The sequence below is a fragment of the Panthera tigris genome, chromosome B4 (assembly GCF_018350195.1).
Source record: "Panthera tigris isolate Pti1 chromosome B4, P.tigris_Pti1_mat1.1, whole genome shotgun sequence".
In the NCBI taxonomy this organism is placed as follows: domain Eukaryota; kingdom Metazoa; phylum Chordata; class Mammalia; order Carnivora; family Felidae; genus Panthera; species Panthera tigris.
The window spans coordinates 95200514-95226875 of NC_056666.1; the positions used below are offsets into that span (position 1 = coordinate 95200514).

At 37.4% G+C, this 26362-nt stretch overlaps 1 protein-coding gene across 3 annotated transcripts in view; it reads left to right on the plus strand.

Annotated features, from left to right (window-relative positions):
- Window positions 1-7607: 7607 nt before the first annotated feature.
- The window catches only part of TMEM19 (transmembrane protein 19), a 30352-nt gene continuing 11597 nt past the window's right edge, over window positions 7608-26362 (plus strand). For 2 of the 3 annotated variants that reach the window (XM_042992754.1, XM_007082251.3), the window contains exons 1-5: window positions 7608-8285; window positions 9998-10111; window positions 24257-24394; window positions 24774-25028; window positions 25854-26063. In XM_042992754.1, the coding sequence (XP_042848688.1) occupies window positions 8156-8285; window positions 9998-10111; window positions 24257-24394; window positions 24774-25028; window positions 25854-26063 (847 nt within the window). In that variant the 5' untranslated portion in view covers window positions 7608-8155. The remainder of the gene's footprint in view (window positions 8286-9997; window positions 10112-24256; window positions 24395-24773; window positions 25029-25853; window positions 26064-26362) is intronic. The other variant, XM_042992755.1, reaches the window with a different exon arrangement.

A 26362-nucleotide genomic window follows, 5' to 3' on the forward strand; every position in this document is an offset into this window, starting at 1 on the left:
TGTGCTAATCATGGCCTCCCTCATAAAAATATTAGCTTTTAAAATAGATTGTAAAATATTTCAAAAATAATATTTTCAATATGAAGTACTCTGGAGTCATCCAAGCAAGGTTAAGACCTCAAGTACCTCAGACTAGTAAAAACTGGTAGCTGATTATATGTTGTGAAATAATCCAGATGTTGTGATCTAGCTTTTACCTTAGTTAAACAAAAAGATAAATCTATACTATTTTTCTCATAATAAAAATATTACATTTTTGATTCCAAAATGTATGCATTAGACAACATGATACAAAGTTCCATATTAGGAATATGTTCTCTACCCCCATGTATGTTGGTACTGAAACTCTTAAGCTTTTTTTTCTCCATAACCCCACAATAGGATTTAATAACAGAAGTACTTACTATATACCTTCACAACTTATAACTTAAAATGGAATCAATTTATCGTATATATCAGCTTGCTTTTATCTTTTTTAGTGAGTCAAATAGAGCAACTGTACTGCATAAGGGAAGTGAAATGTATTTTCTGTAAAAATACTGTGTCCAGGGGCACCTAGGTGGCTCTGTGGGTTAAATGACCTACTCTTGATTTTGTCTCAGGTCATGGGCTCATGGTTCATGAGTCCAAGCCCCACATCGGAGCCTGCTTGGAATTCTGTCTGTCTCTTCCTCGTGTGCATGGTCTCTCTCTAAAATAAATAAACTTTTTAAAAAAATATATGTGTCTGATAAAGCTATGCAAATGCTATTTTACAAAACAATCTGAGAACTATTCTTATAGTTGCCTCTTGACTAATTAAAAGAGTTCACATTATTTCACCAGATAAATTGTAATTTTAATAAGAACGCTTTCCTTCAAACAGCTTTGGGCAAATCACATTAAGTTTATTAATGTGTAATCAAGTTATTAATCCTAGTTCAAGCTTCTGACACTACCATATGAAAGTAGCATATACCTAACCATAATTGCTATACCTTTTTCCTTTAAAGTAATGGCTATTTTGTAAAAAAAAAAAAAAAAAAAAAAAAAAAAATTGGGGAAAATTTTTTTCTTGTTTTTGTTGTGATGGTTTGTTTTTTTTGTTTTGTTTTTGTTTTTTTTGGTGACATTTGCTTGGATCCTAGCAATAGTCTTTTTTACAGTATTAGCAATCTGTCTTTTAATAGGGAATGCCTCCCAAGCAACTGGATTTCACAAAGGCAAAAGTAAGAAAAGGCTGTTTTAGTTATATCAGGCATTTAAATATTTATGAAAATCTTTTTGTGAATATTGGAAGCCTCGTTAGTCATTTTATCTTAAATATTGGATATAGCTCCTTGGAATTGTCATTACATGTTTGTTTGTTTTTTTAATATGGTTCCAAATATCTCTTTGCTTACTGACCATAACCTTATGCCTCAAAATAAGTTGAGCAAATAATCATTTAAACATAACTGTGTTGGGGCGCCTGGGTGGCTCAGTCAGTTAAGTGTCCAACTTCGGCTTAGGTCATGATCTCACGGCTTATGGGTTTGAGCCCTGCATCGGGCTCTGCACTGATAGCTCAAAGCGTGGAGCCTGCTTTGGATTCTGTGTGTCTCTCTCTCTGCCCCTCCCCGGGTCATGCTCTGTCTCTCTCTTAAAATAAATAAACATAATAAAAATAAAACTTTAAACATTAACTGTGTTTTCCAAGTATAAACTCTCATGTGGTTCAGCACCCTCCCCAATACAAAACAAAATACTAATTAATGCAGGCTAGTTCCCATCTACAAAAGTATCTTGATATCTTAATATATTAAAAATCACAAAATATTATAAAATACAAGCTTTTGGCAAAATTAACTAGTCTTTATTCATTATTATTTGAGACCACTGGATAAACTACCACTCAATAATTTTAAAGTAAATTTATTTTGGTGTTTCCTCCATGTCATTTTCATATTCCTGTCCTGATAAAATGCCCTAAACACTCCCTGCATCAAATCGTTTTCGTTAACATACATCTGTCTACCTTAAAACTAGTCTTACTCATAGAGAAAAACCTAAATCTTTTTAAATCCTGTTTTCAGATGTTGATAAACATCACTTTGACCATCTACAATAAAAATAATAAAAATCAGAATAGCTCTTTTTCTTCTGCTGGACCCAATATGTATCCTCTGTTCATTCGATGTCTGTTATTCATTCTAACCTGTTAGGCACTAACCTCTACAAAGAACGAGCCAAAGGCTAGTAACATGATGATATAAAAATGATACCATTATCTCCCCTTAAGTTCCTCAAAAGTCTCCTGCAAGGAAAAAAAAATATTTGTAACACAATAAATGCTATAAAAGAAGGATACATGAAGTGCTTTGGTAAATGCTGTTGACTTAGAATTTAATAAGCATATAAACTTTAGATCTTTTTCCAAAAAAAATTTTCCCTTGAAACACAACAGATTTCTTACGACTTATCAGAGGAGGTAGAAGGACATCAGTGCTGACCTGAAATGTACAGTGTTTTTTAATGAATTGTAAGACATTTTTCTCCTTGAAAATGAACACTGAACAAATTGGTTATTAATGATATCTTTGTCAACAGGAAAACATAACTAAAGAAAATACTGTACCAAAGCCAAGTCCTCAAGTTTATTTGACATTTGGTATTTTTACAAAATAACAAACCCTACCAACAAGATTTTTACAAATAATTTAGCTCAGAGTCTTAAGGTTAACAAAACACTATGGCATCCATTAGATCTCTTGTTCTTTACAAATATTCTTTGTGGTATGTGGTATTATCTCCAATTTACAGATGGAATCTTTGTTAATTTTATTTACTTATTTATTTATTTACTTACTTATTTTAGACGTTTAATAAGTGCCACTAGCACAAGGGATAGAAATGCCAACAATCTAGGAAGTTCAATCCTAGGTTGAACAATGGTTGTCAGCCTTCAAATCCTGTGCTCTACCCTCCACATTATAACCCTCTGTCAAACATAATGAATCATGTTATTAAAATAGGACAAGTCATGTGTCTCAAAAAATAAATTACATATATGTATATAGTAAGATGGTCTATGAAGTCATTGTTGATCTTTTCTAGGTAGACTTTCTAATGTTGGTATTTTACCTCATTTCTCAATGTTAGAACACGGGTAAATTTCAATTTTGGTATAATAAAGAAAATAGTTCATCTTAATGCCTGAACATGGGATTCTTTAGGTAGTTGGAAGTCTTCTAAAATTAATGATTTTATAATGTATATTAGACAATTGCATATTGTATTCTGAGTATATTAATATTAAAAACTTTTTTACAAGGAAATTACCATCATGCCTATTTTTTTAAATGTACATGAATATCTCTGTGGAAGTCTTTCCCCTAGATGGGCCCTAAAATACTTCTGTAGAAGTCCTTGCCCATAAATTGAAGCAAACTATAAACAAAATAAAGATATGTAAAGCATAGAAGAGGAATTATCCTTTTTATTTTTGTTGCTCAAATTCTATCTAACAATACATTATACTTTATTTGCACTGTTTTATACTGGTTATGCAATCTAAATCAGATACACAAAAGGCTATAAAAATTATCTGTCTATCCTGACAATAGAGGATCACACAGAGGATATTTGTAGAAACAATTATCAAAGCATTATTTCAATAACAATAGCATTTGTTCAATAACAAAAAAGGAAATAAGATGTGATTTTTAATTCATTTTTTCATTTGATACTTTACTCCAAAAAAATACTATCTTAACATTCACTAAAAAACACTGAGCAAACCAGATAGACGAGGTCCCTATCCTCAAAGTTACTGAAAGTAAAGACTCCATTTGTTTATTTCTCCCCTCACTGCTCCCTAGTCTCTTTCTAGTGTCCTTTAGAATGAGTTGAATCTAATACAAGAAATCAGTCTTCAGATTGCTACTTAGGCTTTTAAAATTTATGCTCCAAAAGTTGAAAACATAAAGCAGCCTTTGAGTTTAATATCAAGAAAGCAGATGTGTGCCTATCTCTCAGTAGAACAAAGCTTTTAGTTTGTTTAGATAATATTTCAAGGCTTATTTCTAACTCTTCTCCATTCTCCTGAACTTATTTTCATGCTCTCCCTAACCACCAAACCTTTACAAATTGCCCTTCCCTTAGCTTGGTCACTTAAACTTGTCATCTTTCACATCTTAGCTCTCACAATCCCTCTATGACACTTCCCTTAACATACTGAAGTGACAGTAAGTGCCCAGGCACCGACTCTCCACCACTTCCTGGCTTCGCCAGCTCGTAGGAGTTGCCCACCTCTCTGGGCCTCAGTTTCCTCATCTGTAGCACAGCAGAAAACAGCACAAATCCCCATCCTTGTGAGCTGGTGGGAGAGACCAGGAACAATCTAGAATGTTCAGTGGGGCGCCTGGATGGCTCAGTCAGTTGAGCATCCGACTCTTGGTTTTCGGCCCAGGTCCTGATCTTATGGTCATGGGATTGAGCCCTGCGTCAGCTGCTACACTCAGCGTGGAGCCTGCTTGGGATTCTCTCTCTTCCCTCTCTCTGCCCCTCCCCAGCTCGCTCACTCTCTCTCAAAACAAATAAACATTTCTAGAATGATCGATGGGATAAGTGCTGAGGAGAAAACAAGTTTCTAAAAAAAAAAAAAAAGGTCCTTGAGTCCTGTTTTACACATAACTTGGGTGAAGTCATCATATTAATATAATTGTCTCCACATTGATTTTCATCTATGTTCCTTCAAGGCACATGTGTATGTATGTGTTTTTTTCTTTTTGGGCTTTCAGTCTGACATATATACATTAGGCAGTCAAATATTAACACATTTCAGAAAACCTAAACCACTCCTTTGGCTCAAATTCAAAAGGAATATACATAGAATTCTCTGATATTTCCCTAGCAATGATAAGTGCTTTTTGCCATTGGGATGACTTTTACAATGGTGTCAAGTACCAAATGTTTATCCCCCAAAATATCCAAATTTGTTTATATCAAAAAACAACTAAAGGGGCGCCTGGGTGGCTCAGTCGGTTAAGCGTCCGACTTCGCTCAGGTCACGATCTCGCGGTCCGCGAGTTCGAGCCCCGCGTCGGGCTCTGGGCTGATGGCTCAGAGCCTGGAGCCTGCTTCTGATTCTGTGTTCCCCTCTCTCTCTGCCCCTCCCCCGTTCATGCTGTGTCTCTCTCTGTCTCAAAAATAAATAAACGTTAAAAAACAACTAAAAATAGGTTTATATGGTTACATTTAAAGATTATTGCTGTAATAATGAATTTTCAGTCTGTTCTGATTATTATAGAAATTCTCAAACTGTTGAGTTTTCTGGGGGAAAAATCTGATAAAACAATTAACTGTTGGAAAGATTTAAACAAAGGTGTTCAAGTTTTCTAACTTCTCAGAGCCTTTAAAATAATGTGTTCTCAAAGTCCTCTGAGGACACAAAATTCTCAACCTTATTCCATCAAAGGTATCGTTTGGGGAAGGGGAGCAGAGCAGAGAGTAGCATACCTACTAATATCTTAAGGAATATAGTTTAGGAAATCTTGACCAAAAATTCTGTGTTGCTAGAAAATTACTTTTATTTTTTTTTAATGTTTATTTATTTATTGACAGAGACAGTGAGGGAGAGCAGGGGAGAGGCAGAGAGAAAGGGAGAGACAGAGAACCCCAAGCAGGCAATGCGCTGACGCAGGGCTCAAACTTACAACCTGTGAGATCATGGACCTGAGCCGAAATCAAGAGTCAGATGCTGAATGGAATGGGCCACCCAGGCGCCCCGAAAATGACTTTTAATATGAATAGAAAAATACTGTGGGAATTTTGAAAATTATCAAACTGTATAAAAATTATCAGACTGTAAAATAATGGTATTTTTTCAAATAATTAGTGTATCTTCAGGCGCCTGGGTGGCTCAGTTAGTTAAGTACCCAACTTTGGCTCGGGTCATGATCTCGCAGTTTGTAAGTTCAAGCCCTACAACGGGCTCTGTGCTGACAGCTAGGAGCCTGGAGCCTGCTTTGGATTTGGTGTCTCCCTCTCGCAGCCCCTCCCCCACTCACGCTCTCTCAAAAATAAATAAACATTAAAAAAAATTTTTTTAAAGAATTAGTGTATCTTAACTACAGTAACTCCCCAAATTGTTTCAACCTTAAGCTAAAATAACTTTAAATAAATAAATAAAATAACATGATGGAGAATGACAGCAGTAATAATTGGACACTGAGAAAAAATGAAAGAGAAATATTCATTTTTAGGCTCACTATTATTTATTATTTAATATTCAATTTTAGTCACAGTCACGAGAAAATCATCCCTGGCATCCGGGAACTAGCCTGACACATCTAGACTTCAGTGTTTTTAGGAGATGCCTGACACAGCTAGGCGTCATCAATGGTTTTCTAATTAACGTAAAAATCTCGTAAAACACCAACATCGGACAAGGTTACCCTTGTAACCTTGTGACTGATGAAAGGAGGGGGAAGGAAAAGCAAGATCAGTTCATAATCTTCTCTATGGGACAAAAGCAAGGTCACTATGCAAACCACAAAAATAATAGGTTTTACTGTTAATAACTGTATCCAGTTGTGTGGTGTGACTGATATTAGCTAGTCAGCTTGCTGAGGTAATCCAATTATTTACCTGTACCGAACAGTGTGAGACAAAAATAAAGTGGGCACATATTTTCTGCATGAAGACCATATATGCAAGGAGTCTAATAAGAAGGCCGCTACTATTTAGTCTTACTTCACAGATTTGGTTCTTAATCAGTTAATTCGATGTCTTACCAAAGGAAAGGATGTTGTTTTGACATGTTATTTAAATTTAGACTTGTGTGTTTTTAAAAAGTACTCAGTAGTTAAAAAACTATTCAAAGAAAACGTTTTCTGGGTTAAAACACATCCGTGTATATATCTGAAACTCATTTACGTCCTCTTCTTACATTGTCAGCAATTAACTGAAAAAGTTCAAATATAGTGTAATTATTAATTAGTTTTAACCAAGGCATACCAATGTTAATGTCAAATAAACCACGAAATAAGCCACAAGATTCAGACTTTTAATGTTAATAAGACGTTCTGCTTTCTAAGTTAAATGACTTAATGCACACACTTAAAGTGTGAGCGGTGTAGGAACAGATCTCAATGTAAATGCTGTCATTACAATAATTATTTGAGCTCAATAGCAGGTACTATGTGCAACTTTACATCTCTAGCAATTACAAGTGTTCACCACATACTAAATGGTGTCGTCTTAAATAATTTTCTCAGTCATAAAATTTTTACAACACAACATATGCCCCTTCCCCTAAAAATCCGTAATATTATGTGCCATAAACTCTTTATAGATGAAAATGTATTCGATTATGCTTGAAACGGACTTATGGGGTCTAAATTTATTTGCATTCACTACCCGGGTAGTGGTTTCAGCATTCGGTGTTTGCCTATGTTCTCAAACCTAAGTACCTAAGGTTCCAGACATCAGTATTCTGAGAAGCATTACAAACCCACCGGGCCCCGGTCGCAGGTGGCCTCTGAGTGGGTCCGCCCCGCTCGACCTCTGGGAGACGCCCTTAAACCGCTCACGTGGACTAAGCGACGTCTCGGGCGGCCGCAGCGCATGCGCGCAGGAAAGGGAGACGCGACTCGCCGCGGGGCTGAGGTCCGGGAACCTCGGCCCAGGCGGGCTGGACCAGGATTCTGAAGCGGCGCGCGCAGCGGTCGGGACGTGACCGCGCTCCATTGCGCTGGGCTCACCGCCTGGACCCACCTGGGCTCTGGCTGCGCACCTTGTCTTTTTGCGGCCCGCGTCGACGCGCGGGCGGGAGGTGGAGGCGGAGCCCACGGTCCTAAGACCAGCGATTGGCTGATTCCGCTTTTCCGTCGCTTTCCACCCTGCTGAGTTGCGGTGTGAAGTGACCGCCGACTAGGAACCGGCACTCTGCGGGGGTGGGCTTTGCTTTTCCAGTGAAGTGTTAACCTCGCCCACGGGAGTTTCAGCTCTCCACCTGCCGAAGTTTCCGGAAATAGTTTCAGGTTTTTTGGGTTTTTTTTCGGTCGGTGGGAGACGTTCGCATTTACGTTTGCCTCTACATGAGTTTTTTGCTGGCAACTTAAATGACTGATTTTTTTTATTAGGAACACTGTATATTTTCTCCCTCGGGGGCTCGTTCATATCCTTACTTTCCATGACAGATCTTAACGACAATATATGCAAAAAATATATAAAGATGATCACTAATATAGTTATATTGAGCCTGATCATTTGCATTTCTTTAGCTTTCTGGATTATGTCTATGACTGCAAGCACCTATTATGGTAAGTATGAATGTTCTAAGTTGTTTTTCTATAAGCTAATTGGTGGAATTGAAAATAGTCACATTAACGAAATCCAAAACTCCTGTCCTCTGAGTGGTTATGAACTGTTGTGTTTACTTAACTCCCATGGTCCGAATTTACAAACATTAAAATGTAATCACTGCCTTGAACATTTTAGAACCTTTAATAAACACAGCTTGTGGATAATACTAGTTAAACCTATTTCAAAATGTTTTTATGTTGTATGTAGTTATTACATCTATCTTGAGAAATAAGTGAAATGAAACATGGTTTTGTAAAACAACTGCAGTGATTTTTAAATAAGAATATTTGTAACTATCAGTTTCTCGTATCCTGTAAAAAATCACAGTAAAAATGAAAGGTGGTATAATGTTTACATTTGGAGAGTTGGAGGATTTGTCTGCTGTTTTAGTCACTTCAGAAGAACAGATTCCTTTTAAAGTCTGAAACCACATTGCGTACTCTGGACTCAAATCTTGATAGTTTTGACACCTCCTAAGAGCATACATATGCCTTTACACAAATTCCTTGGTACCCCTGTAAAAATGGAATACTGTTCAGCTGAAAGGAAAAGTGAAAAGTAGAGTGATAAAGCGATTGCCATCTCAGAACTTACCCTTCTGCAGACATGTGAATAATTGAATGGGTATTCTTCAGGGTTCAGAAGCTTTCAGAGTTGGTTCATAATGACTCACAGTAGGGGATGAGGGTTTAGGGAGGAGAGGTATGGGAGAAGATTCTGGTTTGCGCTAGTATTAACTATTGCTTGAACGCAATGGAATAAACCAGGATCTGTAAACCCAAGTGTCCCTCTGGGGCCAGGAACATGATCATTGCATCTTAAACACATGGGAATAGTTTTCATTTTCAGAAATAGAATTTTTTGGTTGAACATTTGGCCCTCTTTGTCTTCCATTTTCCCATTTTTGATAGAAACATGGGCTCAGGCAATAGTTCACATTTTTCCTTACCGTAATCACTCAGTCTTGTGTGTACGAGTCTGTCAGGAATGGTGGGGACTTTAAAGGGGAAAACAATGGCCTGTATATGGGAGGAGGCCTCTCTCCACTACAGTCAATTCTGCCACGTGAGCCTGAACTTCCACATTTTAAAACATAAGCGAAGGTTCTGAATTTTTATACTGAAATATCCTAATCTTAAATATTAACTTCCAATTGTTTGAAAACATTATGTTAGCCAAACAAAATACCTGTGAGCTGGATGCAACCTTTGGAAAACTCAGTTGCTAATTGTTGAATTGAGGTGTATAGCTTGTGAGAATGTTACTTTAAAACACACACACACACACACACACACAAACAAAAAAAAAAAAAACCTCTCTACAAGGCAGAAAGTGAAATAATTGGATCCTGTTAATAGTTTGCTTTATGCAGTTCTTGAGATTTAATACATGCCTCCTTTCCAAAACAATGGTGAACTATAGAGAATCATTTCAAATCTCCACATATGTATGAAATATCAAAACTTGGACAGGACTTATTTGGTCATTCCCCAGTAGGATTGTCTCTCTGGAAATATAAAAGTCTCAACATATTTTACTTTGGTGACTTCATCTCTGTTTCCCTACTTATGCCAGTATTTTAATCCAGAATGCAGTTAATCAGAGTTTACAGCCAGGACTAACATGTGCAGGCTTCACACAATTTGTGCTCTATCTTTATAATTTTTAGGTAATTTACAGCCTATTTCTCCTTGGCGTTGGCTGTTTTCTGTTGTCGTTCCTGTTTTGATTGTCTCTAATGGCTTTAAGAAGAAAAGTCTAGACCACAGTGGGGCTTTAGGAGGTATGTTTTTCTTTTGAATGTTAACTATATAATAAGTGCTTGCTAATATAATTTAAAACCATGTTTTCTAAATTCCAGATATATGAGACGACAGTCACAATGTTATGTATTTTAGACAATGATAAAGTGATTTATTGCTCAGCATTCCTATTCTGTCAAAATTGCAGATACTAACATACTCAGTGTAATGTTCAAATTTATCTTTGTAATTGATGTCAAGTAGATTAATAGGATAGCTTTTTTTTTCAGTTCCTTAATTATTCTGCTCCTTTAGTTGTATTAAATTATCTGCTGGCAGAAATGCTAGAGAACTCCTAGGTGTAAAGTAGAGGAACTGGTGGAAAGAATTGTTCTTGGAAATCGCTATTAGTAGCCTCAAGCAGAGCAGTACAAATTAAGTATCCTAGATATGTTTTTCAGAACTGAGTTAGGGATAGGCCATTTATCTGTTCTTTTAGCACATATTTATTGAGCACTTACTATATGCCACTCTTCTAGAAACTGAGGATGTGACTGTGAACAAGGACAAGGTTTCAAGTTCTTGTGGAACTTTTATTCTTTAGAAGAGATAACAAACAAAATACATTAAACTTTTTATATAATAAAGTTTGTGAGAAAAACTGAGATAATAAAGAGTGTATGTTGGGGGATGCAGGCATTCTTTTGTAGATAGGGTCAGGCATAACCCGTTTCTCTAAGGAGGTAGTTGTGAACCGAGACTTGAAGAAGCCAGCAATGAGAAAGTCTGAGAGAAACAGGTTGCAGGCTGACAGAATCACATGGGAAAAGACCCCGATGCATACCCTGGCTTATTTGGTGTGAGCATAAAGTTCATTTGACTGGAAAATAGTGAAAAAAGGAAAATGGTGAGAGATAAAATTGAAGAAATAGGCAAGGGCCAGGTAATTAAGGGGGCTTGTGGGACACAGTAAAGATTTTATTTCAAACTAGGTGGAACCTCACCTGCCTCAGATCAGTGGGGTGACATGGTCTGATATGACATTGAGACTTTCATTCCTGGCAGTGTTTTAAATCCTAAGACATGAGAATCCCCCTCAATTACTACATGGATCACTAGGTAAGATCACTATAGAATGACAATTATTCAGAACTGGCAGGTCTTGAAGCCACCTATCTAACCTGCAAAATATTGCTCATTAGCCTAACTTAGCACTGTAAACACACTCTGCTGCCACTGTATTCACATAGAGCAGATGTTTCTCAAAGTTTTATAAACTTGAGCAGGCCTTCATGGAAGCAATATAACATGATGGGTAAAAGAACAAGTGCTAGAATCAGGCAGGATGGATTTGAATGATAGTTACAGCAGGTGCCTGGGTGGCTCAGTCAGTTAAGCATCTGACTTCGGCTCAGGTCATGATTTCATGGTTCGTGAGTTCAGGTCCCCTGTCCAGCTCTGCACTGACAGCATGGAGCCTGCTTGGGATTCTCTGTCTCCCTCTCTATCTGCCCCTTCCCTGCTCACATGTTTGCTCTCTTTCAAAAATAAACATTTTTTTAAGTTAAAAAAATAAAATAAAAATAAATGAATATTAGTTATGGCTTTGGGAGAGTCACTTAACCTCCCTATGCCTTAGTTTTCTCTTCAGTGAAATGGGATTTTTAATATCCAACCTAAAGAACTACCATGAAGTTAATACAGCTTAAACTTCATGGCATCTTCACTTGCAGTGGTACCTTCTAAGGCCTTGGGAAGAACCCTAGCAGTGTATGCTCATGGTCCTATGGTTTTGTAAATTTTACAAAGGTAAGAGCTATGTTTGTGTGTGTATGTGTGTGTATATATGTATACATATATATATGTACATATATATATATTTTTTTTTTTTAATTTATAAGCACCAGGCCCTATAAATCCTTGATCTATTTCTGATTTCATTCTTCCGGGTTGCAGTAAGAATTAAATCAGGTAATCACAATAAAGTTCCTAGCTCAGTGCATAGACATAGCCAGCATTTATTGGCTGCTTATTTTCAGGCAGTTCTTCAGAATCATGCTAAGTCTCTTCCTTTATGATTGAGAAACATTGTTCAAGGACTTTTTTCCCTCCCATGAGGGTAATTGAGAATTACAGTTAACAGACCATATTGACATATATTTTGTCTTGCCATATAATTTAGGAATGGTTATGTTTTATCTGTTTAGCAAATGCTTATGTTGCGTATACTGTGTACCAGGCACTGCTGTTAGCACTTTGGAAGTATTAACTCACTTAAAGTGAATAATTTGGGGGGCACCTGGGTGGCTCAGTTGATTGAGTGTCCGACTTCAGCTCAGGTCACGAACTCACGTTCGTGAGTTCGAGCCCCGCGTCGGGCTCTGGGCTGATGGCTCAGAGCCTGGAGCCTGCTTCCGTTTCTGTGTCTCCCTCTCTCTCTGCCCCTCCCCCATCATGCTCTGTCTCAAAAATAAACATTAAAAAAAAAAATTTAAAGTGAATAATTTGGTTTCCGTTTGAATATAACACATAGTTATGCTTTGTTAAAAATGTCCTTTCTCAAGTAGTCTTGCCTTGATTATTATCATTCTTGACATATAGAAAGGGCAAGTCCTTCCTGAAATTCTGTCTTCCCTGGTTTCCATGTTGTATATTGCCCTGCTTTTCCTTTTCCGATCTCTACTTTTGTTTCTTTCCTGCTACCATTTGCTTTCCTGCCTTCTAGTCCTTGGGCTTCTATTCCTCTCCTGCCTAGCTTGATTTAGAATTAGAAGATACGTATTTGAATTCTGAGACTTCCACTTGCTATCTCAGTGAAGTTTGCTGTCACATACTATGAGTCTGGAGTTCTCTCTTGTCCAGCAAGAGAACGGATGCAGAATTGAATACAAGAGAGGCTTGTGTCCAGGAAGAGACAAGAGCCCCAAATAGGGGTTTCGTCTCCACATTTATTGAGCTTACAAGATATTACCCATGTGGGTGAACATGAAGAAAACAAGATCTTACACATGTGAACGTGGAGAAAACAATCAGTAATCATTAAGTTGTGTGCGTAAGAAGCAAAGGGTGTGGGGGCAAGTGGAGTTTGTGATCAGAGTACAATAGTATATTGGCGTCAGATGGAAGTATTTGTGATCCCATTACAATATCTTGCTAGCTAACCTTGGGCATTATTGCCCTGTGGCAGCTGCTTTCCACCCTAAGCTTTTTCTAACCCATTTATGTAAGTAGAACCTATTTCCCCACATTTTACCACATTGCCTAACAATTTGGAGTCTCAGTTTCTTCATCTCTTATGAAATAGTTCCTTAGGGCTTATTGGTGAGGTTCAGACAAGATAATGTATGGGACAATATGTCTGTTTAAGCTATAGAGCGTTAGGGGTGCCTGGGTGGCTCAGTCAGTTAAGCGTCTGACTTCGGCTCAGGTCATGATCTCACAGTTCGTGGGTTCAAGCCCTGCATTGGGCTCTGGGCTGACAGCTCAGAGCCTGGAGCCTGCTTTGGATTCTGCATCTCCTTCTTTCTCTGCTCTTCCCCCATTCATGCTCTGTCTCTCTCTCTCTCTCTCTCTCTCAAAAAAAAATTAAAAAGTTTAAAAAAATTTTTAAAAAGCTATAGAGCATTATATAAACATTTACTATTAGTGATTTATTGTGTGCTTTCGATTGTATTGTAAACTCCCAGAAGACAGGAGTGGATCTTATGCTTCTGTGTCCCATGCTTCTTTGAATAGTGTTACACGCATAACAGGTACTTAGGAAATATATGATTGATTCTTTTTAATGTTTTTTTTTATTTATTGGAGGGGAGAAAGGAGAGGGAGGTGATTGGGAGAATCCCAAGCAAGCTGTGTGTGTCAGCACAGAGCCCAATGTGCAGCTTGAACTCAGGAACTGTGAGATCATGACCTGAGCTGATATCAAGAGGACGCTCAACCGACCAAGCCACCCAGTCACCCCTGTACATTGATTTTAAAACCTCTGTTCTTTTTTCTAATCATTTCATTCCATGAATATTGGTATCTTTTGTTTGGAGCTTTTTTTTTTTTTTCCCTTAAGAACAAAAAAAAAAATTGTAATGCTAGTTCAAATTATATAGGACTTGGGAATACCATCCTGGAGTATGACTATAAATTACTTAAACCATCAGTGTTGTCATTTGCCTATCTGTAAAGTGAGAATAAATTATATTATCTACAGCATTGATCTATGAGAAGCCATCCATGTACAAAGGTTAGCACAGTACCTGGCACACACATTAAGTATTTTATAGATGTTAGTTACTGTTATTGTCTTCCTTCCACTACTGTTCACAGTCATAGGAATTTTACTAAGGTTGTCCATATCATGCCTTTAGTGTGCTTGGGATCGAGAAGAGTTTCAGAACTTCCTCAGGATATGGGTGTTAAGAGCCCCCTATGACACTGGAACACGTACTTCGGTGATGATGGAAGAGAGGAGGGGTTGAGGCAGTGCTTAAGGTGAACACTGAAGTGGAGGCCTCTGATCTCTTTGAGAGAGATTATTTCTAGAATAAGGAGGATCACATGAGGGAATATATGGGAAAGTGATTATAAAGCACTGGGAAGCACTGTGTAAATGATTTACTCTAAGGAAATATTACTAGTCATTGTATTCCTTTGAGCTCAGAATGGACAATCCATCATCAGTTTTTTGACTTGACAATTTTAAATTTGATTTTACCTACCAAGACTATTAGGCATAATGGTTTACCATTTTTTCTCATTCATTCATTCATTCATTCAACAAATATATAGTTAGGGTTCCCTGTATGCCAGGCACTGTCCTGGACACTTAGGATTTAGTAGTAAACAAAATGGATAAAAATCCCACTGTCACTCCTGAAACCAATATTATACTATATGTTAAATAACTAGAATTTATTTTTTTTTTTAAAGTTCTTTATTTCTTTTGAGAGAGAGAGGAAGAGAGAGAATCCCAAGCAGGCTCCTTGCTGTCAGCATGGAGCCTGACACGGGCTCAATCCTATGAACTGCAAGATCATGATTTGAGCCGAAATCAAGAGTTGGATGCTTAACTAAGACCCCAGGCACTCCAACTAACTATAATTTAAATGAAAACCTAAAAAAAATACCACTGTTAGAGAACTTACAGTTTTAGGGAACAGAGATAAATAAGATGGGCTTGAGGCATTTACTATTAAATTTTTTTAATGTTTTATTTATTTTTGAGAGAGAGAGAGAGAGTGAACAGGGGAGGGGCAGAGATTGAGGGAGACACAGAATCCAAAGCAGGCTCCAGGCTCTGAGCTGTCAGCACAGAACCTGATGTGGGGCTCAAACTCACAAACTGTGAGATCATGACCTGAGCCGAAGTCGGACGCTTAACCAACTGAGCCACCCAGGCACCCCAGGTTTGAGGCATTTAATCCCCAGAAATATATATTGTAAATGTAATGGAAATGCACACAAATGGAGTATTGTCTGGAAAGGCTAGTGGTTGTATTCCATGTGGTCTTACAGAGGGTGGCCTTACCTCTTTTGGGTCACCATGGTTCAGATCTGGTGATCGATCTTTCTGAAATAGAAGCCTCATTCTATCAGGTACCCAGAGTTGATAAGACCTAAGAAAACCAGTTTATGTTGTTCATTGTCACAAGGGACTGGTACTAGCAATCAGTATACCACTTTTATTAATCTGATTAATATGGAACTAGTCAGGGTGCCTGGCTGGCTCAGTCAGTAGAATATGTGACTCTTGATCTCAGAGTCATGAGTTCAAGTCCCACAATGGGCGTGGAGCTTACTTTAAAAATAATAATAATAAAGTATGTCTTTAAAAAGATATATGGAACTAGTTGATTGCAGACTGAATAAAAACATCACTGCTGAGGCATGCCCAATTCTTGTAGTCAGGCCACTTGAGAAGTAAGATTATAACCAGAACTTTTCTTTGGTGAGTACTAAGTCTGAGAAACAGTCTATATGATGCCAGCAAGCCGAGTCTAAAGACCCAGATGGGGGTCACACAGGACCAACCAAGAGAATCCCTGACTGTGCGCAGGGTAGAAATCAAATGTGAGTCAGCATGAAATGAAAGTGAAGTTTATGGAAGATATAGAGTCCAAATACAGACAGAGGGAGACACAGAAAGGAAAGGAGAGAGAGTCCCATCTTTGTTTGGCGTGTGGGGTTTTAATGAGGATTGTGGTCTGGTGTATGTGTTTTTTTAGGCATCCAGGAACCAGTTAGAACAAAGGAGAAGGTCCAGGTGTTATTTCTTGGAGCCAGGGGGCCTTGGTCAAGATGTCTAGCACCAGTGGTCTGGAATACACATATGCTGGCTTCCTCGGGTCATTCTTACCTGGTCCTTCCTTAGAAGTTATCTATTCTAAAGAAATCATTAACTCCTTGTCCCTTACAAGGAGGATATACACTGTTTGCTTTATGAGGCTTGTATAAAGTGGGGGTGCAGGTCCTAGCAAGAACAGAAGCAGGAAAAGGAACAGAAAGCAGATTTTTATGGAGTCCTTCAGTTTCCCTGTCTCCAGTATTGCAAATCCACCAGTCAAAGGGTCCCATCCCTTGTACGGAATTCAACAAGTCTGCCAACTTCTGGTTCTTTGGCCTTCATGTTCTTTATTTTGGGCTAATGAGCCTTCTGTTGATTCCCACAGTCTTTCTGTAGTAGATTACCTATGATAGAATTGATTATATTTGAGTTGATTAAATTATAAAATTCTAGTCCTGCCTTTCCCTTTTCTGCCTCTCAGGGTTATTATACCCAGGTCACCATGGTTGAAATTTGGGGTGTAACTCTACTCCTGCTATCAGTGACATTTGTAGACAGTGTTGTTTTACTTCCCCCTATGGCTCTGTTAAGTGCAGAATTTACCTGTTTAAAACTCAGAAGGCAGCCATAATTCTTGAATCTTGAAGTGCTTTGAGAGCACCCTTTTGTTTTTCATATCAGTTTTTATTACTGACAATTAGAGATTCCAGAGGTGGTTCCAGGAGATGGAATCTAGAACTGGAAACTGCAGTTACTAATTTAAGAGTTCAGACATAGCTAGCAGTTGCAAAAAATTCCAAGATATTTTTAGACTACATGAAAGAAATCATTCTTTCAAAGTACATTGCCTTTGATTTATTTCCTCATTCTGAACCTGTCATCCATATGAACATTGATCACTTCCTGTGGTATTTTAAGGTGGTTGAAGTAAAAAGGATGTAGATGACTGGTAGCATTTCAGTATAGGTTGTTTTAGGGCCCTCCTACTCTGGGTTTGTTTACAAACAGTGGAACGAATTGTTAATAGTGACTATAGAGAAGGGATGGGAGTGTGGGGGTGTACAGAGACATTTTCACATTTACTATGTATACTTCCATATTTTTGGCTTTCTCCTCCAATAGTTATGTACTACTTTTGCAATACTGTAAAATCAATTGAAAAAAACTTCAAGGTTGAATAGGTTTTTCCACTGCAGCTGCTTTTATTGCCAGTGATATTAGTTAACATTTATTAAAGGCCTTCTACATCTGCGTAATATAATAAGTATATTATAAAAATTATTTAACTTTTCACAGCAAGCCAATGAGGTAGGAATTGCTGTTATTATTTCACCAATGAAAAGTTGAGGCTTACAGTTGGGAAACATTTAGTTATTCAGAGGTAAATGGAGGAGCCAAAGTTTGAACTCCAGACTGTTCAACTCCAGAGCTAAAGTACTTTGTTAGTACTTTATACAGCATTACCCTACTTCTTGCGCTTTATTTATTTTTTTAAGTTTATTTATTTTGAGAGAGAAAGAGAGAAAGAAAGTGGGGGAGGGGCAGAGAGGGAGAGAGAGAATCCCATGCAGGCTCCACACTGGCAGCCCAACTTGGGGCTCACACCCCCAAACCATGAGCTCATGACCTGAGCCAAAAATAAGAGTCAGACACTCAACCGACTGAGCCACCCAGGCGCCCCCTACTTCTTACACTTTAAATTAGAATGCACTAAAGTTGGAGTGCCTGGGTGACTCAGTCCGTTAAGCATCTGACTCTTGATATCATCTTAGGTCTTCATCTCAGCGTCGTGGAGCCTACTTAAAGTACTAAGCTTGATAAACTTGAGTAAAATGCCAATATTTGAGTATCTCTCGAGTGATCAATCAATAAATGTCTCACTAGTTGCAGTATCTGAATGTTGAGCTAATCAGAGTTTCTACAAAAATAAAAACCTGGTCCCCTGTTCTGTTATTTAAGAAGATACTATTTCATACTCATTTATTAAGTAAATATTAACACCTGCTTAATATCTTTTCTATTAATAGTTTTGTTTAATGTGTTAACAAAAATCTTTATATGACAACACTGAATATATTTATCTTAAAAGTTACAGAGAATGGAAATTGTTTTTTGGGGGGTTTTTTGTTTGTTTAAATTTTAACTAGGCCTCACATTCAACATGGGGCTTGAACTCATGACTCTGAAACTAAGAGTCACATGCTCTTAATGCTGACTGAGCCATCCACGTGCCCTGAGAATGGAAATTGTTAACAATAAAGTTAGACAGGGATGGAAGAATTTGTACTTAGAAATACAAGCAAGCAGTCTGGACAGGGCCACACAAGATAACAGTGCCTTGGTGTGATGATCACATTCTAGGAAACTGGTCCCCAACCCTGCAGGGCCAGCAGGTGGATTTTTTTCACACACCGACTCTAAACTGGAAACTTAGACTTAAAGCAGCCAAGCTCATGAGAGACTAATTAACAATAAATGTAAATTTTTTGGGTGCCACTGACCCGAGTGTTCAAAGGCAGAATTAGGACACTCTCTCCCTGAAAGGAGAACTATAAAAATTACTATAAAAGGGGTGCCTGGGTGGCTCAGTTAATTAAGCATCCACTCTTGATTTGGCTCAGGTCATGATCTCACAATTCGCGAGATCAAGCCCCACTGGGCTCTGCACTGACAGCATGGAGCTTCCTTGGAGCTCTCTCTTTTCCTCTCTCTCTGCACCCCTACCCCAAAATAAACATTTTTTAAAAACCCAATAAAAAATTATTATAAAAAATATGATTATAGGGGCACCTGGCTGGCTTCGTCAGAGCATCGTGCAACTTGCAATCTTGGGGTCATGAGTTTGAGCCCCACATTGGGTGCAGAGATTAATAAATAAAACTTTTTTTAAATGTGCTTTTAAGGTGAGAAGGACTTAGAGAATAGAGAATGCTGCTTTTATATAAAGAAGAAGGGAGGTACCTGGTTGGCTCAGTCAGTAAGCCACTGACTCTTGGTTTCTGCTCAGGTCATGATCTTGTGGTTCGTGAGTTCAAGCCCCACATCGGGCTCCGCCAGTGTAAAGTTTGCTTGGGATCTCTCTTTCCCTCTCTCCCTGCCCCTCCCCTGCTCATTCTCTGTCTCTCTCAAAATAAATAAACTTTAAAAATTAAAAAAAAGGGAAAATAAAACATATATATATATGCATATATATATATATATATATCTTTCGAAAAAGAAATGCAGGAATGATAAGCTAGAAAATAATGAAGTTTGTTATCTACAAAGAATGGAGGGAGAGCAAAATATAGTCAGAGGGGCAAAGGGACCTGGGAGGAAGTGACCCTTCTCTGAATATACTTTTTTGTGTAAGTTTGACTTTTGAAATCATGCTAGTATTCTACATATTTTAAGCAATAAAATTAGAAAGGATGGAAAAGGGGAAATCTACAACTGAAAGCAAACTAAAACAAATGAACCCAATTGTATTTTAAATTAATACTGTAAGCACACTGGAGGGAAAAAGAGAAAACATAGTATTTAACTATATTCCTTCAGTCTTGGGTTAAGGGAAGAAGAGAATTGCAAACAAATCCTGAACTATTTTTGGTGTGGTTTGTTTTTGTTGTAGTAAGAGTGAAGTAATTCTACAAATTTTAGATGTGATAGGGGATTGAGAAAATGAGTGAAATTGTCATTGTTGTTTTAAACTGGGGGGGTTCTTACCAAAGAAGGAGGCATACAAATGTGGAAGGAGGAGGAGCAAGAGAATCTGTGGAGATGGATTGTAATGGGAGCTCTTGGTATGATCTTGTGATTTCTAAAATACATGTATGTGTATGTATGTGTAGATGTGCACATGTATGTGCATGTGTGTATATTTGTATGTTCATGTGTATGCATGTATTTACTTGTCCTGTCCACAAAAAAGTAAATATACCCCAGTAGCAATGAGCACACTGTGAGATTGGCCACTGAAATGAACCAAAGCTCCTCAGAGAAATGACTGGTTCCAGGGCTGGGGAAAACTAGGTTTGGGAAGAACCTAGAGCATCTATGTTATGCCAGAAAGAAAGGAAATACTAAAAAAAAAAAAAAAAAAAAAAAAAAAAAAGAAGAAAGAGAGAAAGAAAAAGATGGGGTTATGTCACACAGGTGTAGTAATGAGCTTATCTATTTTGTCTGTTATTAGTATAGCACCCCCCTGCTCTCTTTTGGTTACTGTTTGCATGGGATATTTTTTTCAGTCCTTTTACTTTCAACCCCTTTGTGTCTTTAAAGTGCATTCTTTGTAGACAGCATTGGACTATGTATTTTTATTTCACATAGACAGTCTACGTCTTTTGATTAGAGTGTTTCATCCCCTTACACATACTTGGTTTTTTTTGGAAGATTTTTTTTTTTGTAAGTAATCTCTACACCCAGTGTGGGGCTCAAATTTACAACCCTGAGATCGAGAGTGCTCTACCAATTGAGCCAGCCAGGCGCCCCTAGCCCCTTACATTTAAAGTAATAAGGAGAAACTTATTTCTGTCATTTTGCTATTTGTTTCTATATGCCTTTCAGTTTTTTTGTTCCTCATTTTTTGTATTACTGTCTTCTTTTGTGTTTAATTTTTTGTAGTAGAATGTTTGAATTCCTTTCTCATTTCCTTTTGTGTATATTTTATAACTGTTTTCTTTATGGTTACCAAAAGAATTACATTTAACATCCTGGAGTTACAACATTTTCATTTAAATTTTTGCCAGCATAACATCAATAACCTACAAACTTTTAATTTCTCCTTTGCTTTTGAAAAATAGTTTGGCTAGATTTAAGCTTCTTGTTTGACAGGTGTTTTTTTTTTTTTTTCTTTCCTTTTCACACTTTGAGTATATCAGCCCTGTGCCTTCTAGCCTTCTGGCCTCCAAAATTTCTGATAAGAAATCTGTTGATAATCTTACTGAGGATCACTCGTATGTGATGAGTTGCTTACCTTTTTCTGCTTTCAAGACTGTCTTTGTCTTTGAACAGTTTGATTATAATGTGTCTCAATGTGGCTCTCTGAATTCATTCTACTTGGAGTTTGATAAGCTGCTTTCTTGCATGTTTATACATGTGTCTTTCATCAAACTTGGTAAGTTTAATAAAAAAACAAAACTTGGGAAGGTTTCAGCTGTTATTTCTTCAAAGAATTTCTCTATCCCTTGTCCTCTTTTTTTCTTCTGGGATTCCCACGTGTGTGTTGTTCCACTTGTCCCTTAGGCTTTGTTCACTTTTCTTCAGTCTTTTTTTTTTTTCTGTTCTTCAGGCTGGATAATTTCCTTTGCCTGCCTTCAAGTTCATTGATTTCTTTATTCTGCCAGCTCAAATGTGCCTTTGAATCTTTACTGAATTGTTTTCAGCTCCAATATTTCCTTTTGTTTTTTCTCTAGATTTCTGTCCTCTTTATTAGCATTTCCATATTCCATATTGTTTTCTTGACTTTCTTCATGTCTTCTTTTCATTCTTTGAGCATCCTTAAGACTGTTGTTTTGAGGTCTTTGCTTAGTAGGTCCACCATCTGGCCCTTCCAGTGACAGTCTCCATTGATTTTTTTTTTTCCCCTGTGAATGGGCCATACTTTCCTGTTTCTTTGTATGCCTTGTGATATTTTTCTTGAAAACTAAACATTTAAATCTAGTAAGACGGTAACTCTGGAAGTCAGAATTTCCCCTGTCCCCAAGGTTTGCTCTTTTTTGTTTTTGTTTTGTCTTGTTTTTGATTGTTGCAGGCTGTCTCTATGCCAGAGATCACCCTAAGGTGTAAACTTAAGGTCTTCCCAGTCTTTTCTAAGCCTATACCTTTCTCTGGGTATGCACTGTGACTTTCTAATTTTCCCCGTAAATTCAGTTTCTTTCGAATGTCCTAGTCTTTAATGTATGGCTCTCCAAATGAGGAAAACCAGAAATGAAGGGAGGCTGGAATCAACCCTTTAAATCCTTTGGAAGTTCCTTCAGCAAGAAAGGGCTTGCAACAGTAAGGGGTGGAGTGCAACAATGGCTGCCATCCTCTGTGTCTATATCTGCATTATCAGAAGCAGCAATCATTGATCAGAGTACAAATCCTCATATTTGAAAGACAAGTCCAGGGGCCCTTGGGTGTCTGACTTCAGCTCAGGTCATGATTTCATGGTTGGAGTGTTAGAGCTCTGCATCAGGCTCTGTGCTGACAGCTCTGAGCCTGGAGCCTGCTTCAGATTCTATCTCCCTCTCTCTCTGTCTCTCCCCTGCTCACGTTCGTTCTCTCTCTCTCTCTCTCTCTCTTTCAAAAATAAAGATTAAAAAATTTTTAAAGAAAGACAAGTCCTTATTGTCCGCCCTGGCTTTCATAACCTGTGTGCAGACTGCTCCTGCAATTCCTATACTTCCTGCCATGGGGCTGGGAGTGGTGATGGGAAACTGACCAAAATTACTGCAGTTTCCCTTCCAAGCCTTCCTTTGAAAGTTACAAGCCTTCAGTAGACTCCAGAGTTCCAAAAAAGTTTTGTCAGACAGATTCTGCCTGTGCAATTGTTGTCTAGGTGGGAAGACAGATTCTTAATGCTTCCTACTCCTCCATCTTTCCAGAATCCTCTGTCTCATTCATTTTTGTAGAATTTACTAACCATTGTGGTAATAGAAACTAGGGTACTTTGCTATCTCAGCCACCAAGTTTTACTACTAAGAACAATTTCTTTTTTATTTTTATTTTATTATATAGAGCACACACACATGGGGAAGAGGGGCAGAGGGAGGGAGAGAAAGAATCTTAAGCAGGCTCCATGCTCAGCATGGAGCCCAGTGCAGGGCTTGATCCCACAACCCTGGGATCATGACCTGAGCCAAAATCAAGAGTTAGTCACTCAACCGACTAAGCCACCCAGGCATCTCTCATAAGAACATTTATTTTCAAATTTTCTAACAAAGGCCTTTAAGGATTATCTGAGTAATTTAAGAAGCTAATTCCAGCAGATGTGCATTTTCTTTATAGAATTATTGAGAGACAGGCTTTATAATTTCTCAGTTTAGTAACCTACAACAAGTTAAGTCTCAAGCATGTTTGACTGATTTAGCAGTTGATTTCAGTGGCCTCTTTACATATTGCTATAATATCAAGAGTACATCTTTCTTTCTTTCTGTTTTTTTTCTTTTCTGTTTCATTTAATGTAAGCTTCCCTCTTTTTTGCTCTCCTGATAAGCCTTCCTTGAAATTGGTCATTCATGGAAAAATGTAAGATGTTCCCTTTCTTCTTTGTCCAATAAAAGAAACAAAGAAAAAGTTAAAAAATACATTCACAGAAAATACTCCATTTTTAATTTCACGTAAAACCCAGGACTGTTTTCATAGATTTACATAAGAAAACATAGCTAAGAAACACTATCTATATCTTCTCCCATAGTTTATGAGGCTCAAGAATAGAGCATGTAGAACTGTTTTTGAAAAGCCAAAGAGCTAGCCTTTAAGTAGAAAAAAAGATCTAGACTGTGGGGGGAAATGTAAAAATTAGAAGCCTGAAAGATGCCACAGTTTAACCTCTCTGCAGAGATCCACAGTTAACTTTGAAATTTTCCAAACTAGCTGTCTATCCAAATGTTGTATATAACATATATAATATATATTGCTTAATAATGAATCACTGCTATTTATTGTGTTCTGTAATTTGATTATAAAATAAAATGTGTACAGTAATACATTCATATATTCATAGTTTGAAAGGAGGTCAAAATATGGTTTAAAAAAAATCTCTCAATTTAATGAAATCAACATTTAGTTTACTATTTGGTAATATCTGAACTGATAAAAGTGAAAATGTATTAGAAATGTACATTTCAGGTTTAATGTGAAAAAGAACTGAAAAAAAATCCATTCTTTTTTTTCACAGCATTAATGTATGGACTAAATATAATTCTGTGTATATATATGTTTCTTTCAGGACTTGTGGTTGGATTTATCCTAACCATTGCAAATTACAGCTTTTTTACCTCTTTGCTGATGTTTTTCCTTTCTTCTTCAAAACTCACTAAATGGAAGGGAGAAATAAAGAAGCGTCTAGATTCAGAATACAAAGAAGGTAAAATGAATTATGTTTGATATCACTCAAAATAGTAACCTTTATTTCATCCTAACATATTATAAGCTTACAGTAAGAACATGTTTAGATTGTTGAAACAGATAAATTTTAGATGAGAATAACTTTAAGTAGTAGCCTAATTTACTTTATCATTACTTCACCATAAAAGTAAGAGCGAATTTTAGAAGCATTAGAATCTATCATTAATTATTCTAAAATAATATAGAATATAGAAAAACGTACTATCCAATTTTAGTCATTTTTAAAATTGTAGTCATTTTTCTTTTCTTAAACATTAAAATAAATTCCTGTAACTGCATGATTGCCCTTCTGAGGAGAAAACGTTTCTTGTCCTTTTTATGTACTTGTTTGTTTGTAGGCGGGCAGAGGAATTGGATTCAGGTATTCTGTAATGGAGCTGTGCCTACAGAGCTGGCCCTGCTGTATATGATAGAAAATGGCCCCGGGGAAATCCCAATAGATTTTTCCAAGCAGTACACTGCTTCCTGGATGTGTTTGTCTCTCTTGGCTGCACTGGCCTGCTCTGCTGGAGACACGTGGGCTTCAGAAGTTGGCACCGTTCTGAGTAAAAGCCCGCCAAGGCTAATAACAACCTGGGAAAAAGTTCCAGTTGGTGAGTCTATATTTAAATTTCTTCAAAAAAACAAAGTGAACAAAAAAACCCGATTGATTGTGTTTCTTACCTAGGAGGCTTTTAAGAATTTTGGTTATTCCCTTAATTGGAAAATTACTGTAGGCTGTTAAATTGGTGATAATATTTGCAGGAAATGTTAGCAAGTCCTAGATAAATAATACAGGAATGCAGAGACCTATCAGTAGGAGACGAGAAAAGGAAAGGAATAGTAGAGTATTTCTTGAGGACCTGTTATGTGGTTAGTGCTTTACCACAGATCTCAGTTCCCTTACCATTATCATCATCATCTACTACTACTACGACTACTGCATTTTTGTCTCTGTTATCACCCGCCCTCCTCCTTCATCTTCTTCCCTTCCTTCTCCTCGTCTTTTACTCCTCTACTTTCTCCTCCTCTTCCTTTTCTTCCTCACCTCCTCCTTTTTATCTCTTCCTCATTATCGTCATCCTTAATATTCTCAATATTCATGTGTATTGGTTCTTTAATTTATTTTCATCTAACAAGGAAATTAGGAGAAGTTAAGTAACTTCACTACAGTTACATAACTTGGAAGTGGCAGAAGGAAGATTGAAATCAGGCAGTCTGGCTCCATTGAACCATTCCCCCGCACTGCTTATAATGTCAGGAGTTAATATGCAGAAAAGACTTCTTTTTAAGTAGGCTATGAGCTTTGGATTGTATGAAAGAGAACCCTTTCTTTGAATTAGTCTTAGTAAGATAGGTACTACAATTTTTTGCTTTCCTTGATTTTATGTGTTTGTTGATTTTTAACCAGATTATTTTTATCTATGTTTCTTCTTCAGGGACCAATGGAGGGGTCACAGTGGTGGGCCTTGCCTCCAGTCTCCTTGGTGGTACCTTTGTGGGCATCACGTACTTCCTCACACAGTTGGTTTTTGTTAATGATTTGGACATTTCTGCTCCCCAGTGGCCAATTATTGCATTTGGGGGTCTGGCTGGATTACTAGGATCAGTTGTAGACTCATACTTAGGAGCTACAATGCAATTTACTGGTAAGAGCATCACTTTATTATTGCAACTTATTAGTATATTAAATGGGAACAAATATGGGGGGAGAAAACATGAAAACAATCTCAAAGAGGAAATTGAGAGGCCAGGAATGATAGGACAGAATCTTTTCCACAATTTTGATTTTAATTTTTGTGTGTGTTAAATTAATTGAAAGAGAATTAGTCCTACAGAACAATGAATAGAAGCTATGGGGAGGATATGATAGTGCAGGAAACAGATACTTTTGCTTATGGGACTTTATCTAATCCCAGGAAAGCAGAACATTTCGGATAAGATCATT